This window comes from Malania oleifera, chromosome 5 (assembly GCF_029873635.1).
Source record: "Malania oleifera isolate guangnan ecotype guangnan chromosome 5, ASM2987363v1, whole genome shotgun sequence".
Taxonomy (NCBI): domain Eukaryota; kingdom Viridiplantae; phylum Streptophyta; class Magnoliopsida; order Santalales; family Ximeniaceae; genus Malania; species Malania oleifera.
The window spans coordinates 5,424,419-5,441,245 of record NC_080421.1 but is presented as its reverse complement, the minus strand read 5'-3'; the positions used below and the strand labels follow the sequence as shown (position 1 = coordinate 5,441,245).

At 32.1% G+C, this 16,827-nt stretch overlaps 1 protein-coding gene across 3 annotated transcripts in view; it reads left to right on the top strand.

The window, feature by feature from the left end:
* The window catches only part of LOC131156727 (uncharacterized), a 39,780-nt gene extending 29,966 nt beyond the window's left edge, over positions 1-9,814 (top strand). The window contains exons 10-11 of one of the 3 annotated variants that reach the window (XR_009137058.1): positions 9,201-9,347; positions 9,559-9,814. Coding sequence is in view for 1 of the 3 variants with exons in the window: in XM_058110617.1 (XP_057966600.1) it covers positions 9,201-9,294 (94 nt within the window). In the remaining 2 variants the exon portion in view is untranslated. Of the gene's footprint in view, positions 1-9,200 lie in introns of all 3 variants that reach the window. The other 2 variants (XR_009137059.1, XM_058110617.1) reach the window with 2 other exon arrangements.
* Positions 9,815-16,827: the final 7,013 nt, after the last annotated feature.

Genomic DNA, 16,827 nt, shown 5'->3' with positions numbered 1-16,827 from the left:
TGGGGATACAATGATTAGAAGAAGAATTAATATAATTTGCCTTCAAGAAACTACGTGGGTGGGGGAGAAAGCTAGAGAAATCGATAAATCAGGATTTAAACTTTGGTACACTGGAAAAGAAAAACATAAGAATGAAGTAGACATTATTATAGACAAAAATTTAAAAGATAGCATTGTGGATGTAACTAGAGTAAGGGATATAATTATAAAAATCAAGATGGTATTAGGACGAGATAATAAATATCATTAGTGCTTATGTTCCTCAAGTTGACTTAGCAGAAAATCTTAAGAGACAATTTTGGGAAGATATGGATAAGATTATACAAGGCATACCAGGGACTGAGAAAATATTTATAGGAGGAGATCTGAATGGACACGTTGGAAGAGATAATAAAAATTATGAGAGGATACATAGATGATATGGATATGGAGACAAAAATGAGTCTGGAGAGATGATTTTAGATTTTGTTATGTCATATGATTTTAGTATAATGAATACTTGTTTTAAGAAGAGAGAAAAATACTTAATAACCTTTAAAAGTGGGCAAAATAGAAGTCAAATAGATTTTTTTTTTAACTAAGAGGGTAGATTGTTTATCATGCAAGGATTGTAAGGTTATTCTAGGTGAAAGCCTAACCCCACGACATAGAGTCTTAGTGTTAGATATATGTATTAAAAATGGAAGAAAAATGATAAAATTAACCAGTGTAGGAGAACTAGATGGTAGAACTTAAAAGGAGAAAATATAATAAAATTTAAAGATAAAATGATCAAAGATAAGGATTGGACCATAGAGGATGGGATAGATACAAATATTCTTTGGAATAGATTAGCTAGCTCTATTAAAAAGATAGTAAAAGAGATTTTAGGTGAATTAAGGGGAAGATTCTCGAATAGCAAAGAGAGTTGGTGGTGGGATAAAGATGTACAAAAAATTATAAAGACAAAGAATTTGGTATAAAACATGGCAAAAATGTAGAAACAGAGATAATTTTGAAAAATATAAGAAGACAAGAAATGATGCAAAAGGGCCGTTAGTGAAGCTAAATATAGTTCTTTTAATAGTTTGTATGATAGATTAGGTACAAAAGAAGGGGAAAGAGATATATTTAAACTTGCTAAAGTTAGAGAAAGGAAGAGCAAGGACTTAGGAAATGTAAAATGTATAAAAAGTGAGGATGATATTGTCTTGGTTAAGGACGATGATATTAAAGAAAGATGACGAAGTTACTTTAGTAAGTTGTTTAACGAAAACAAAATAGAAGGCTTAAACTTAGAATTGTCAAATGAGGAAAAGACTAAAAATATAAGATTTATTTGCAAAATTAGAGTTAACGAAATTAAGTTTGTACTAAAAAAGATGAAAAATGGGAAAACTATGAGACCAGATAACATCACAATTGAAGTTTGGAAATGCTTGGGTGATAAAAGAATTATATGTTTAACTAATTTATTTAATACAATTGAAAAATTAAGAAAATGCCAGATGAATGGAGGAAAAACACTTTAATACCTATATACAAAAATAAATGAGATATTCAAAATTATAATAACTATTGTGGAATTAAACTTATGAGTCATACGATGAAACTATGTGAAATGGTAGTTGAACAAGGATTAAGGTTAGAAATGAAGATCTTAGAAAATCAATTTGGTTTTATGCTTGGGAGATCTACCACAGAAGCTATTTATCTTTTAAGAAGATTAATGGAAAAGTTTAGGGAAAAGAAGAGGGACTTGCATATGATATTTATTGACCTTGAGAAAACATTTGATAGGATATCTAGGGAAGTCCTATGGTGGGTTTTAGAAAAAAATGGTGTATGTTGTAGGTATACCGATGTCATTACGGATATGTACGATGGAGTAATGACTAGTATAAGGATTATAGATGGAGAAACTAGAAAATCTCCAATTACCATAGGTGTATATCAAGGATTTGCTCTGAGTCTTTATCTTTTTGCTTTAGTGATGGACCAATTGACTAGGAGTATTCAAAAGGAGGTTCCATGGTGTATGTTGTTTGTAGATGATATTGTATTAATTGACGAAACTAGGGACGGAGTAGAGGCTGAGTCAGAATTAGGGAGAGAAGCTTTGGAATCTAGAGGCTTTAGGATAAGTAGAAATAAAACAGAATATATGAAATATAATTTTAGTAATGATAGGAGGAATATTGAAGACAAAGTTAAACTTGATGATGAAGAAATAAATAGCACTTGTAGATTTCGATACCTTGGATCTATTATGCAAGCTGAAGGAGAAATTGAAGATGATGTAGTGCATAAAGTTAAAGCAAGTTGGGTAAAATGGAGAAGTGCTTCAAGTGTGCTTTGTGATTGTAGAATACCCTTAAAATTGAAAGAGAAGTTTTATAGGACAACTATAAGACCAACTATGCTATATGGATCAAAATGTTGGGCGATGAAGAAATATAATATCAAAAAAGTAAAAGTTGTCGAGATGAGAATGCTGAGATGGATGAGTGATATAACATTGAAAGATAAATTAAGGAATGAATATATTTGTGGTAAATTAGATGTAGCTCCTTTAGAAGATAAGATAAGGAATGGACGACTCAGATGGTATGGACATTTGCAACGTAGGCCATATAGTGTACCTGTGAGGAAGAGTGACTTAGTTACTGTGGGGGGCAGTAGAAGGGGTAGAGGTAGACCTAAAATAATTTGGGAATCGATAGTGAGTAAGGATTTAATATCCTTGAGTCTATCAAAAGAAATGGTCCATGATCGCATAAATTGGCGGAAAATGATTCATATAGCCGACCCTACTTAGTGGGACAAAGAGTTAGTTTTGTTGTTGTTGTTGTTGTGTTGTTGTAGTGCTCCCTAAATAGGCTTTGTATAAATTTTTAAAAGACAATTTTGGAAAGATATGGATAGCATTTTACAAGAGATACCAATGTTTGAAAAGACGTTCATAGGAGGTCATTTAAATGGGCACATTGGAAAAGATAATATAGGCTATGAGAAGATACATGAAGGCCATGGATATGGAGATAAAAATGAGGCCGGTGATACAATCTTTAGATTTTTCCATGTCTTATGATGTGGTTATATTGAATACTTGCTTTATAAATAGAAAAGAACACTTAATTACTTTCAAGAGTTGGCTAGTAAAAGCCAAATAGATTTCTTCTTAACTAGAAAAGGGGATTGTTTATCTTGTAAGGATTGTATAGTTATCTTAGGTGAAAGTTTGACTACACAACATAGAGTCCTCGTATTAGATATACATACTAAAAAATGGAAGAAAAAAAGTAACATAAATCAACACAAGAGGACTAGGTGGTGGTGCTTGAAGGGAGATAATATAATAAAATTCAATACTATTTGAAATAAAATGGTTAACTCTATCGTAAGGATGGTAAAAGAGATTTTAGGTGAAACCAAAGGTAGATACTCAGGAAGTTAAGAAAGTTGGTGCTTGGATCAAGAAGTCCAAAAAGTTGTTAAGACAAAAAGATATTGGTATAAAATATGAAAAAAATGTAAAAATATAGAAAATCTTGAAAAATATTATGAAGCGAGAAAAAATGTAGAAAAGACTATTAGTGAAGCTGAACATAGAACTTATGATGTTAGAGAAAGAAAATGCCGAGGTTTAGGTGATGTAAAATGTATAAAGGACGAGAATAATAATGTCTTAATTAGAGAAGAAGGCATAAAAGAGAGGTGGTGGAAATATTTTGATAAGTTGTTTAATGAAAACTAAAATAAAAAATTGAACTTGGAAGTGATAAATGAGGAGAAGACTAAAATTAGGAGACTTATTCGCAAAATTAGAGTTCTTGAAGTTAAAATGACGTTAAAAAAGATGAGAAGTGAGAAATTTTCTAGGATTAGATAAAATACCAATTGAAGTTTAGAAATGTTTAGGGGAGAAAGAAAATATTTGGTTAACTAATCTATTCAACATTGTTATAAAAATGAAGAAAATGCCTGAGGAATGGAAAAGTACATTAATACCTTCATACAAAAATAAAGACGATATTCAAAACTGTAATAATGATTGTGGAATTAAGATTATGAGTCATATAATAAAATTATGGGAAAGGGTAATTGAACATAGGATAAGACTAGAAATGAGGATTTCAGAAAATTTGATTGTATGCTTAGGAGATCAACAACAGAAGCTATTTATCTTTTAAGAAGTTTAATAGAAAAATTAGGGTAAAGAAGAGGGACTTGCATATGGTTTTTATGGACTTAGAGAAAGCATATGAAGTTCTTTGGTGGATCTTAGAAAAGAATGAGATATGTAGTAGATATATGGAGGTCATCAAGGATATGTATAATAAAGTAGTGACTGGTGTTAGGACCATAGGAAGATATCTAGAGATTTTCTAATCATAATATGTGTACATCAAGGTTCTACTTTGATTAAAAACTTAATTAAAAATTTTTATTTTCATATTTAAATCAAATAATATTATAAAAATATGATTAAAATAATAAAACTACAAATAATGCGCATTAAAAAATTACTATAATAAAAATAAAGTATAATATAATTATTTTATTTAATTTTTTTGTTTTCAAAATTTATTTTACAATAAAATTTTATTGGATATGACAATTGAGAAATAGTAAAAGTATTTTGTAATTGGATTTATTATTATTTTTTGAAATTTATATATATATATATATATTTCTTTTAATTATATTTAAATTCATATGATCATTTAATTTTGATTTTAATTTAAAAATATATAAAATGAATAATTTAATAATAAAATAACTATTTTTGGATATTAAAAGTTTTGGCAACAGGTTGCCAAAGCAATTGAAAACCATAGGGTCCATTTGGTATCACTGTAAAAAATTAGAGAAGTGAAAACCAAAAATCAGAAGCAAAAACTAAAAACTAGAAACAAGCAACTTGTTTGGTTAATGTTTATAAAACTAATACAAATTAAAAACTTGATTAAAAATAAATTCATTTTCATCTTTAAAACAAAATATTATAAAAATATAATTAAAATAATAAAATTACAAAAAATACAGATATTAAAATTTACTATAAAAAAATAAAATTTATTATAATTATTTTACATAATTATTCTATTTTCAAATTTTACTTTACAATAAAAACTTTATTCGACATGAAAATTGAAAAATAATAAAAGTATTTTGTAATTGGATTTATTGTTTGTTTTGAAATTTATGTATATTTTTATTTTAATTATATTTAAATTCGTATGATCATTTAATTTTAATTTTTAATTTAAAAGTATATAAAATAAATAATTTAATCTAAAAAAACTATTTCTAGATATTAAAATTTTTGGCATCAGTTGCCAAAACAACTGAAAACCATAAAATCTGGTTTTACCCAAATTGGACACTAATCATCCATATTTTTTTTGGTATTTTTGTTTGGTATTACCCATTTGTCATCTGAGTGTTGGATGCCTAGCTTTGGCTCTTTTGGCATGTGTCTAGAATTTAAAAAATAAGCCCAACATGCCTCAGAAGTGTCCAATTCGTCTCGGGTTCATGTTGTGGGAGTGTCGGGTTTGATATGTGTCAAACACTGATGCTTCCCCTTGTTGAAGTGTTGACACTTTATAAGGGTAATTAATAGGGTGGCTTGCTATTTTGCCTGAGTTGCTTTTTGATGGATTATTTCCACTTTCTGATTTGAGTTGTTGGTTTCTTGGAGCTGTTAGAAAAGAATTCATGATTCAAAACTAGTTATATCAGTAGTGAATGTTGTGTAGAAAAAATGTACTACTAGAGTGAGTGACTTTTATGAATTAGAAATGGAATCATTTTATGGGTTAAAGATTTTACTATTGATTTCATGAATTTCTTTTGCCACTTTTAGGAGCCTTTGAACCTAAAATTCTTTTGGCAAAATCAAAATGGTGTTCTCTTTGTACACGGGGATGCTCTTTGTACACTGGGATGCACCTCTCTCTCTCTCTCTCTCTCTCTCTCTCTCTCACACACACACACACACACACACGTACATTCGCACAAACGGGGGAGGAACAGAAAAGGGAGGTGGTGGGATGGGGGAACAATTGTCTAGATGGATCTTAGATCATAATACCTGGCTCTTTTATGATGGCAAGGATGGCATGGTCGGCATTGTTTTTTATTTTCACTTTTTCATGGTTGTCTAGATTATATTGAACAGTTTTAAAAAATATTGTGCTTTATCCACTTTTGATTCTGCAATTTTTTTTTGGTACCCCCATATTTTAGGTTATTAGATTCATCTAGTAATTCCTATGGGTCTAGTTAGGAGTACTGTGCAATCTAGTGATCAAAGAATAATGTCTCAGGGAAAAACGAACATTTAGGCACTTGTGGAGAACAATTTCAATTTTTATTTCCAATTTTTCAATTTATTACAAAAATATGACCTTGTCTTTTAATTTTTCAAATTTTGTATAGGACAAGTTTGGAAACATCCTTCTATTGTTTTCTAGATTCCCTATATACCTATGTATAGATCTTGGAAAAATGGAAAACAAGGTGGTGGTTTTTAATTATTTGCAAATCTAGAAACAAAAAATCAAACATTTTTCCACAACTAAACATGCTCTTACATTGCTTTTATGAGTCTTGTTTGTAAGGAAGATGTTAGCTTTGTTGTATTCCCAAGAGGGGAGGTGAATTGGAATTTTAAAATTTATTCCTCGGTTAAAACATATGTTAGCAGAATATCACAACTTAGGGTCTTTTTATGCAATCCCAAATGCGCAGATAAATATAATATGTGGAAATTCAAATCATGCGCTTCATTCACACTATAACATACATGTGCGGTAAATATAAAGTGCGGAAATATAAACAGACACATATCTATCGAGGCTCGGTCAACTGTGCCTACGTCTTTGCCTCTTGCTTGTAAGTCCGAGGATTTCACTAATGCTCACTTAACGGGTGGAACAACACCGATTACAACCAGGTAAATTAGCACAGGGCTGACCTCAACCTTTACAACCAGGTCAATTAGCGGGGCTGATCTCAACCTACACCTTACTAGGATGGTGCACCTAACTTTCTTAACCGGGTCTAAGCCAATTTGGGACTATTTACCAAAGTTAGTCTCCCTCTTCAGGCCCGTGTCTGGAATACAACAAATATGTATAAAATTTGTACACGGAAATACGCTTCTTACACAAGCGGGTATGTGTACCAATACATCTCAATATAATCAATGCACTTCAATGATATAAGAACTATAAGGACGGTGCTCTACGTGTGCAATCAACACTCAAGGATGTATAATCTCAAATATGCGCAGAGTGTTCTAACAGGCTAATCTTTGAAAGTAAAGTATATTAGATCTCAATATCAGATTAGTGTTTCAAAGATACGAGCAATGATACAAACGAACTCAAAAATATTTTCTTAAATGTATCTAGTACAAGAGTTGTTTGAAATCTAGTATTGTAAAATATTTTGCACACGCAAAACAAATAAAATCTTAGGGAATCTTGTAATGACAATGCTAAGATCCTCAAGTTAATGAGTTTTTCCCAACACAAGATTTATCAAGTAAAATCTGTGGGATAACTCTTTGCTTAACTCAAAAGTAATATCAAATAAACAACCAAACAAATGGGAGTATGAGCAAATTATATTAATCAATAATACAATATAACACTCTCAGAATGATATGATGTATCAAGGGAATGAAGGTTTGAGAGTATATGGAGTGGAATAGGCAAAAATAAGTTTTTGAAATTGAGAGGGTTTTTTACTAATTATGTTGCTAATTTCCCCTTAATTTTGCAAATGAGCCTCTATATATAGAAGTTGGGCAAATTATAGCCGTCAGGACATGTAGGGTATTATTAATATTGTTTTAAAACATTTTAACCAAATTAACCCCGTTTAAAAATATTAACCATGGTAAAAATAATGGGACAACTCAAGAACACCGGTTGACCGAGATGAGTTCGGTTGACTGAGTTGCTTGAAGTTCGGTCAACTAGGCATTAAATGAACTGAGTTTGTTCGACCGGACTTGGAGGTTCTTGGGTGATTTTTCTATTTAGCGCAGTTCAGTCGACCGGGGACACTTTGAATTATCTCGGTCGGTCGACTAGACTGTTGAGTTCCCACATGTGGGAACTCAATCAACCAGGTGGTTGACATGCAATTTTGGCATGGTTGACCAGATGGTCAAAGTGTTGACTCCAAGGGAGTTCGGTCGACCGGGTATTAAATGAACTGACAAGTTCGGTCGACCGGGCTGTGGTCAAACTGTTGACCCGACACCTGTTCGGTCGACGGAAGGAATTTGTACTTGAGTAGTACGGTCGACCAAACTTGCAACTTGAGTGCATTTCGGTTTTTTTCACTTATGTAATCACTCATTCCATTTAGCCATATATATATGTGTGTGTGTGTGTGTCCTAGGGTAATTTCTAGGTCTTTTTTAGGACATCGAGAAAATATGGCGTTGGTTGACTGAAGGGTTATCCCTAAGGTCTTTTTAAGGTCATGATTTTGTGTAAGGATCTAGAGTCGTTCTAAGGTCTTTGAGCTTGTAGTTCCTACATGCATGAAATGCAGATTATTATAGACCTTTTCTTACTTAAGATTACAGATCCATAGAAATTACAACAAATAGATTACAACTAGGGTCTTCAGAATCTTCATTTTCCTCCGGGTCTCCGAGTGCCATCATATGATACTGTCAAGATAAACCTGCACATCAATTCGGTAGAGATTAAATACTTGAGTATTTGTCATAATCAAAACAGGGTATGACTCATAGGGTCAATAGAAGAAATGGAAACTGCACCCAGCTGCCCATGGAATGTTTTAAGACTTGACCTATTTGCTTGCTGCTTTGTTCAATATTTGATTCTTTAGGAGTTTGAAGTTATCCAGTAATTAGGGTTTGGTAAGTTGTCATCCCCCTTAAATAAGATTGACATCTCAAACTTGAATCTGAAAATCTGAGCCTGGGTGGATGCTAATCTGAAGCAGCAGCAGGTATCGTTATATGGGAAGCTTTGGTTTGGTATACCCACATTTGTTTCTTTTCATTTCATTTATCTGCATAATGCCATTGTGTCCATTTAATATAAGTTTATTTTTCTAAGCAATTGCAAGTATGGGAAAAACCCTGCTTTTCTGAAGACAATGATCCACTTCGGCTGTCAACTCCCCAGGTCTCATTTTTAGCATTTCCTCTTCCCATTTTGCAGTATACAATATATCTTGTCTCAAATTGACAGCAGTATTCAGTATGGAGAGGATGCAGATGTGAAGGTTAAGGATTTTGATCCAGAGGATGACTAGGACGTTGGATCCCCAGTGAAGGTGGTTTCTTTCCGCAGTCAAATTGTATAAAGGTATTTAGTTAGGGTTGTGTTATGGCAGGACATGGCCAAAACCAGTGGTTTAAAGAGCAATTTCTGATTCTTTTTGGGTTGTTGCTCCGTGGCGTATTGTTGCCAATCTCTCTTTACCCAAAAAGAGTTTATTTAACTTCTGTGCATGAGATCAAAATAGAATCCCCTCCTTTCTTACGACCCTATCTTTTTCCATTTTTACTTTTATCAGCAGAAAGATGAGCTTCACTTCTCAGCGTTTTTTAGGTGGTGGGCAATTCAGGTAATCGTACAGAATGCAAATTGAGTTGGTTTATTTGCTTTGAGCCAATTTCTTGGTGTTGAAAACTTGTATGCCATGTATAACTGGACTGTATATTAGGACTGGATGCATCGTTGTTGCCTTTCTTATTGCATTGTTGTTGCCTTTCTTCAATTTCAGCATTGCAATTAATGAAAATTCAATGTCGGGAGATTGGCATTTAGGATTCTTGGATTTTCAATTTCTTTTGGTTTCCAATTGGGCACATAATTCAATAAAACAGTTTAATTGCTAAAAAGAAAAACTAATCGGAGCATTGCTGAATGCCCTATGGAGAGAATGATGGAGGTTGCGATTGTCAAAATCTGGGAAGAGGAGATTAAGCCATTTGTTATATTTGTTTCCAAGACTTTCATTGATTGCAGAAGCTCACAAACACAAAAATCCCTCAGGAATAATTACTCAAGGGTCTTTTTGGACAAAGATTTGTTTGGGTAAAGGAAACAAAATAAAGGGAAATTTATGTTCATTTAAAAATAATTTTTTTTAGTGTGCTTGGAAATTAAGATTGATAAAATATTAATGATGTAAAAAATTTTCTTATTATAGATTTAGCTTTTTTTTTTTTTGTTTATCTCACTTTTCTTAATAACAAAACGTGAAAAAGCATTCCTTTATATATATATATATATATATATATATATATATATATATTTATATATATATATATATATATTTGATTTTATATTTTTTTTCAAGTTTCGAGGTTTAAACAGAGCCTTAAAGATGGGATATTTTTCAAATTAGCTGCAATACTAGTGCATTCCCCATTTTGTGATGAAATAAGAACATTTTTTAGGCATTATTTTATTTATCAGTAATATATATTTTGGTTTGTGAAGACATCTTATCATTTGGTGACAGAATTTTGATATAAATGGTCATTTGTGACGATCACATGATGAATTTGATCGCCATTAATTTGTTTTAGCAGTGGAAAAATTTTGTTTTCATTAGATTTCATTTTTAAAGTCTAGGGAGATAATCCAAGGCTCCTTTTAGGTTAATATATGTTTTCTTGTGTTTGAGCCCTTTTGTTTTCATATCACCTATAAATTGGATACTTTTTCATCAATTATTTCGTAATTAAATGATTTACGAGGAGCAAACTCTCGTGTTTTTCGAGCATCTTTAGTTATAATTTCTTTTATTGAAAACCTTCTTTATAATGTTTTAGTTGATACCATAGAAGCCACTTGACAGTGTTAAAAATATAGTTTTTACTCTTTTCATTGTTGTCCTCTCATTTTAATTTTTCATTCTTAGTAATCCCTGCTGCTCAGGTGAACTTAAATCTTTGAAAATGCTTTTAGAGCAAAATATAATTTTTTGCTTTCTGACGCTTGAAGCCAATCCCTCAAAGGAACTCAGCCCTAGAGAGGTCAACCAGAAATTTATTTGATGAGGAATTGAGGGCAAATACATTAGGAATATTCAACTTTAAGGTTGCTGAAAAAGAATGGACTACAACAACAAAGAACAGTGAAGAAATAATTGTCAATTGATCTTGAGACGTGAAAGATCATTGTCCTTAAATATGAATTTGCACCTAAAAGAAAATAATTTTGATGCAATTGATCTCTGCATACACAACCCTGTGCATCCACAAGAACTAAGCTATTGGAGCTAGTTAAGCAGAGGAAGATGACGAGAGGAGGAAGAGGAGAAGAAGACTTGGTGTTGCAGCTTATATAAAATACAATGGAAAATTAAAATAAATGGGATAATTAAATTGGAACTAAGCTGCAGGTGTGACAAAATTAATAAATAAAACCTAGTTGATGGATAATCCATGCACAAACTCTAATAGACCAATGTTCAAACAAGGTTAAAATTGTATAATAAGTAAGGAAAAAATAAATATAGAATTAACTTTATGTTTAATTGGAGGGGCCTTGGATTTGGGTAAGATGTAATATAAAATTATATTAAAATTTGTTCAAGTCCACTCAAATTCAAATTCAATGTTCAAAAATTATATTTTCAAACATAGTCAAAGAGAAAATTTGAAGTTTATGCGAGGATAGAGATAGGATACGACAACATGATCGTGTAATAAGAGCTTGTCCAAGGTCCATCACTTATATAAATTAGAAAAAAAAAATGTATTCTATTCTTGCAATATAACAAAAGAATGAAGGAGTTTCAATTTGAAACAATCTCTAGTCTTACCAAACATTGTGTATTCATTATGGGAAGAAATTTATAAGATTTTTTTTTTTATCTTTCATTTTTTCGGTTACAAAATGTAAAGGTATGAACAACCTTCACCTTCTGATCTCCATCACTGTCCAACAAACACTGTCCAACAAATGGTTTGATTGTCATTAGTTATTAGAAAAATAAAACGAGAATGTGGATCTATCAAGGGCGAAATGTAGTTTCCCACAAATTTAGATTTTTGTAAAAATTTGGATGCCCATTTTAATAATTTTTCAATTATTAATGCTAATAGAGACCAAGCATCTCTATGCCACATTCCTAGGAAATGTTATGCATAATAATTTGTTTTAGGGTTACTTGTGTTATTATCTTACACAATTTATTCACGCGAACAAAAAATAGTAACCCATAAAATAAAGAAAGAACTATTTTATTTTTAATTGTGATCATATAGCATTGTTTATAGTTTTTCATAAACAAAGAAGTCCTAACTAGGTGGTATAGCAAACATTATCCCATCGTAAACAAATGCATCCTTATAAACATGCTGATAGAGCTCCCGCTCAACTCACCTATAACAAAACCAAAATCCACATACATTACCAGTGTTAGTTCACTATTGTTTTAGCTAGTTGAGAGGTAGAGATCGTGCGCTTTCCCAATAACCCTCGAAGTTGGTTGTGGACCTTCTATCAATGGATCATCAATGGCAAACACACTCGTTGGTCTCTCAAGATTTAGAATCTTATTTTGATGATAACAAACTAAAGAAACTTAACATATTTTGTTAAGATACGTTTTAGGGCTCAAAAGGTTTCATAAAGAGATCAAACTCAAAAGTTCTTATAAAAGATCAAGTTCCTAAAAGATCAAGCTCAAGTGTTTGTAAAGAAGTTCACATGAAGATTATGCTTAAAGACTTGGCCTATGACGAAACTTCAAGACAAGATGGAGTCAAAGAAAGACAAGCATGAAGACTTAAGTGCTTAGAATGTCAAAGTCTTAAGAAGTCTTTATGTAAGTACTTCAAACAATTTCAATATGGATGCATGAAGTTCTTAAGTTAATTTCTTGGACCTAGATATCTTTTAAAATACTTGGAAAATATTTTTATAAGGTCAAAAGTTATTTCAAAAAGGTTAAAATTATTTTTGGAATGAAAAACACCAAAAACAAGATTTTCCAAATTTTTGTTTTTTTTTTATATCCGCATTGATGTGAATTTTCTCTATCAACAGTTAAGATCAACATGAAAGTTGTAGGATTTTTTCTTAACTTTCTATTGATACTAAGAACGTCTAATTTGGAGTTTTATAGAAAAAGTTATGATCAAAATACTGAAAGGTGGTTGAAACTGTTGAGCGACTGACCATATCTATCTAGGCGACTAAACAGCAGACAGAACCTGTCCAGGCGACTGACCCATCAAAGCCCCATCGAATGACCCTATATTGACTTAAAAAATAATCTGAAATTTAAAGTTCAGGCGACTGACCCCTTGAGTCCAGTCGACTGACCCTTCGAAATTCAGATTTTTAAAACTAATGGGAAGTTTCCAAAATTGAGTTTTTGAATTCTAAACGTTATGAAAATTTGGGAAACACTCTAAGTCACTTGGGGAACACGAAATACACTTTCAAAACTTTATAAATTCTCCCCAAGACAAAGGATTCAATAATCCAAGAATTAAAATCAGCAATCAAGCCTTATTGCTTACAATCTTCAAAAGCTCTCTTGCTCACATACTTGCTGAAGTTTTCTACTGAGTCTTACTAATATTTTCTCACTAATCTTTGCGCACAAATTCTAAATCTTTCAATCTAAGAAAGAACTCGGTAATATACACTAGAGCTTCATCTTTCTATATTGTTATTTGATTAAAGTATATTGTTTTCAATTGTACTAATCTGCTATTGTTGAGAGTGTCTTTATACACTAATTTTTTTCTTGATTTTATTGATAGTTCAGGATTGTTAAATCGTTGTACTGAGCATGGGGTATCGCTTGGAGATGAGGCTCCACCCTAGTTGAAGGAGTGTATCGAGTGTGGGATATCTGTAGAGACCCGAAAAACAATATTGATAAAATAATTATTGAAAATAGGAATTTGGTTTTGTAAAGACCAAACCGTCGACGGTTTTGTGGGAGCTTAGAAAATCGTCAACGGTTTCGAGTTACTGCGGCTTGGTAAAAGGTAAAACAGTTAATAATTGTTTGGCTAAAGACCAAATCGTCGACGGTTTCATAGACTCCCAAGAAAATTGTCGACGGTTTTGCTCTGGGATAGAACACTATATGTAGGCTACAAGTCATTTTTTAAAGGAAAATTTGAATCTCTCTCTCTCTCTCTCTCTCTCTCTCTCTCTCTCGCTCTCTCTCTCTCTCTCTCTCTCCTCATTTTCTCACTCCAAGAACCCCAAATTGATGATCAGACGCCGTATCCAAGGCCTAGTGGTAACCCTCGACAATTTAACTGGGCAGATTTGGATTTTGAGAATCCGTGGCACCACTCCAAAACTAGGGTAAGCGAGTTGTTTTTAAGATTAATTAGTTATTTGATTTGTGTGGACTTGGGAATGTTAGGATGTTAGGCATTCTGGGGTTGAATTGATAAAGTAGGATTTGTGGAATATAGGGTTTCATGCGTCCATCGCAGGCATTGATTTGGGATCCCTACGAGCGCTCCCTTAGGAAATTAGGCAAGGGGAATAAGTTATGCCAGTTTATTTTAAAAATTTTACGGGTTAAAGTATACTATAAGATTATGAGATATCAGTATATGATTTCTGGTTATTGCAGGATATGAAATTATGGGCACGGAAATTATGATTTTTCAAATGATAGGCATATTTGGGAAAATTCAGAAATTTGGGTTGCATGAAAAACCCTATAAATGATACATTATTTTCATACAGTAGGAAATATTATTTTCCCATACAGTAATAAAGTATACTTTTCCCAGCATTACTCAAATTGTGTGGCATGAGAAATACTAGTTTTAGTTCTGGATAGTATAGCTTTTATCGAACCATGTTATTATAACTTTTATAGAACCATGATATTACAGTTATTACAGAACCATGATATTATAGTTATTACAGAACCATGATATTACAATTATTATAGAACTATGATATTACAATTATTACAAAACCATGATATTATAGTTATTACAGAATCATGGTATTATATTTTTTTATAGAATCATGCTATTTCATTTATTACAAAATCATGGTATTTCAGTTTAAACAGAATCACAGTAAAATAGTTATATATAGGAAGAGTATTATACAGTATCAGAACCCTGATGGACCAGGCCATAGCACAGAGCACGGTACCATAGCTAATACAGTATAGATAGTGCAACCACACATCTCAGATAGAGTGTGGTGATGGTAGTCGATTGTGCCTTAGTGAAGAGTAGAGGAGCTCCCTGGCAGTCCGGACCAGGTTGAGCAGGCCAATCATACTACAGACGAGTTATAGTTTGACTTAACTTGGTAGGCCAGCCATGATTAAGTCTAGCCCACGGGCCGCACAACCCGATCATGCGGGGTTAACTCATGATTATAATTATCCATCCAAGGAAATTTTCACAGTTATATATATATATATATATATATATATATATATATATATAGATTTAAAAAAACAGAAACTATGAATTACGATTAGAAGCATATTCAATTAGAAAATGTGTATTTTAAATGGCATGATTGTAAGTTATGATGCATATATACATTAAATTGTTATCTTAGTTACAGTTTAAATTAAAACTTATCTGCCACACACTGGTATAACTTATTTTGTCTCACTGAGAGGTGTCTTACACCAAGAATCTTAAACATTTCAGGAAATCCAGGTAGCCACACGGAGCAAGCTCTGAGATAGTGGAGGTGTAGTTTCAGGAATACATGGTATGTGTTTATTTTGGGGTCTGGAGTTATGTTTGAAAATCTCTGTATATATATATATATATATAGCCAGAATTTTCAGGGCGTTATAGTATCGCTTGGAGAGGAGTGCTCTATCCTATTGAAGGAGTGTTGTAAAGGTTTGCTCCGCCTGTAAAGGAGTGGTATAGTAGAATCCTTAGGTATGTTGCCTAAGGTGAGGACATAGGCGGGTATAGCCGAACCTCGTAAAAATTCCGGTGTCTCTCTCTTTCCATAAATCTCTTTAATTTCCTACACATATATAAATTGTGTGGATGAATGTTTAATTTGAGAAAATTAACTTGTGATTGGGAATTGTAACGGGAGTACATTGATTAATCTTTGCGGAAACCAAAAAGGAGTGCATTGATTGATCTTTGGGAAACTAGATTTAAAAGCTTGCTGAAATTTCTGCTTTGTTTCATAATGTAAAATCAAGCTTATTTTGTTGCTTGGATTGATGTATTCAAGAAGTAATTCTCTAATTTTGAATATCACAGCTGAAAGGAATTTTAACAAACTGATATTGTTCATCCATACAAGATTAAATTTGATTGAGACATTATCTAATCATACAAAGGATAGTTGGTTGTACTTGTGGAGTTGTAAAGTAAATTACTCTATTAAAGCTAGTTTGTTGAGATCTTGAGTGACTTTCAAATATATTGACTTGATAACATCATATTAATTGTTGGGTAATATAAATAAAGTGGTTGATAATAATTATATCAATATCAAGTTAAATTGAGTTGTGATTGTAATTAACTTAAAAGTGTTATACTAGATTAAAGTTTCCAAAGAAATTTTTAAATCCCAATTCATCTCCTTTCTTGGGAGTACACCTTACTTTTTAATTGGTATCAGAGCGAGGTAGTAGTAAATCTTAACATAGAAACTACATAAAGATTTCTATGGTGCACCTAGGTGTATCTCCTTTTGCCGAGGATCAATTCTCATATAGACCTCTTTTCTTTTGCGGTGTCAACTATACTTTTTGGAAATAATGAATGAGGATATACCTGTAAACCATGGATTGGAAAGCTTGGAAAGTTGTCACACATGGTGACCTTGTCCCTACCAA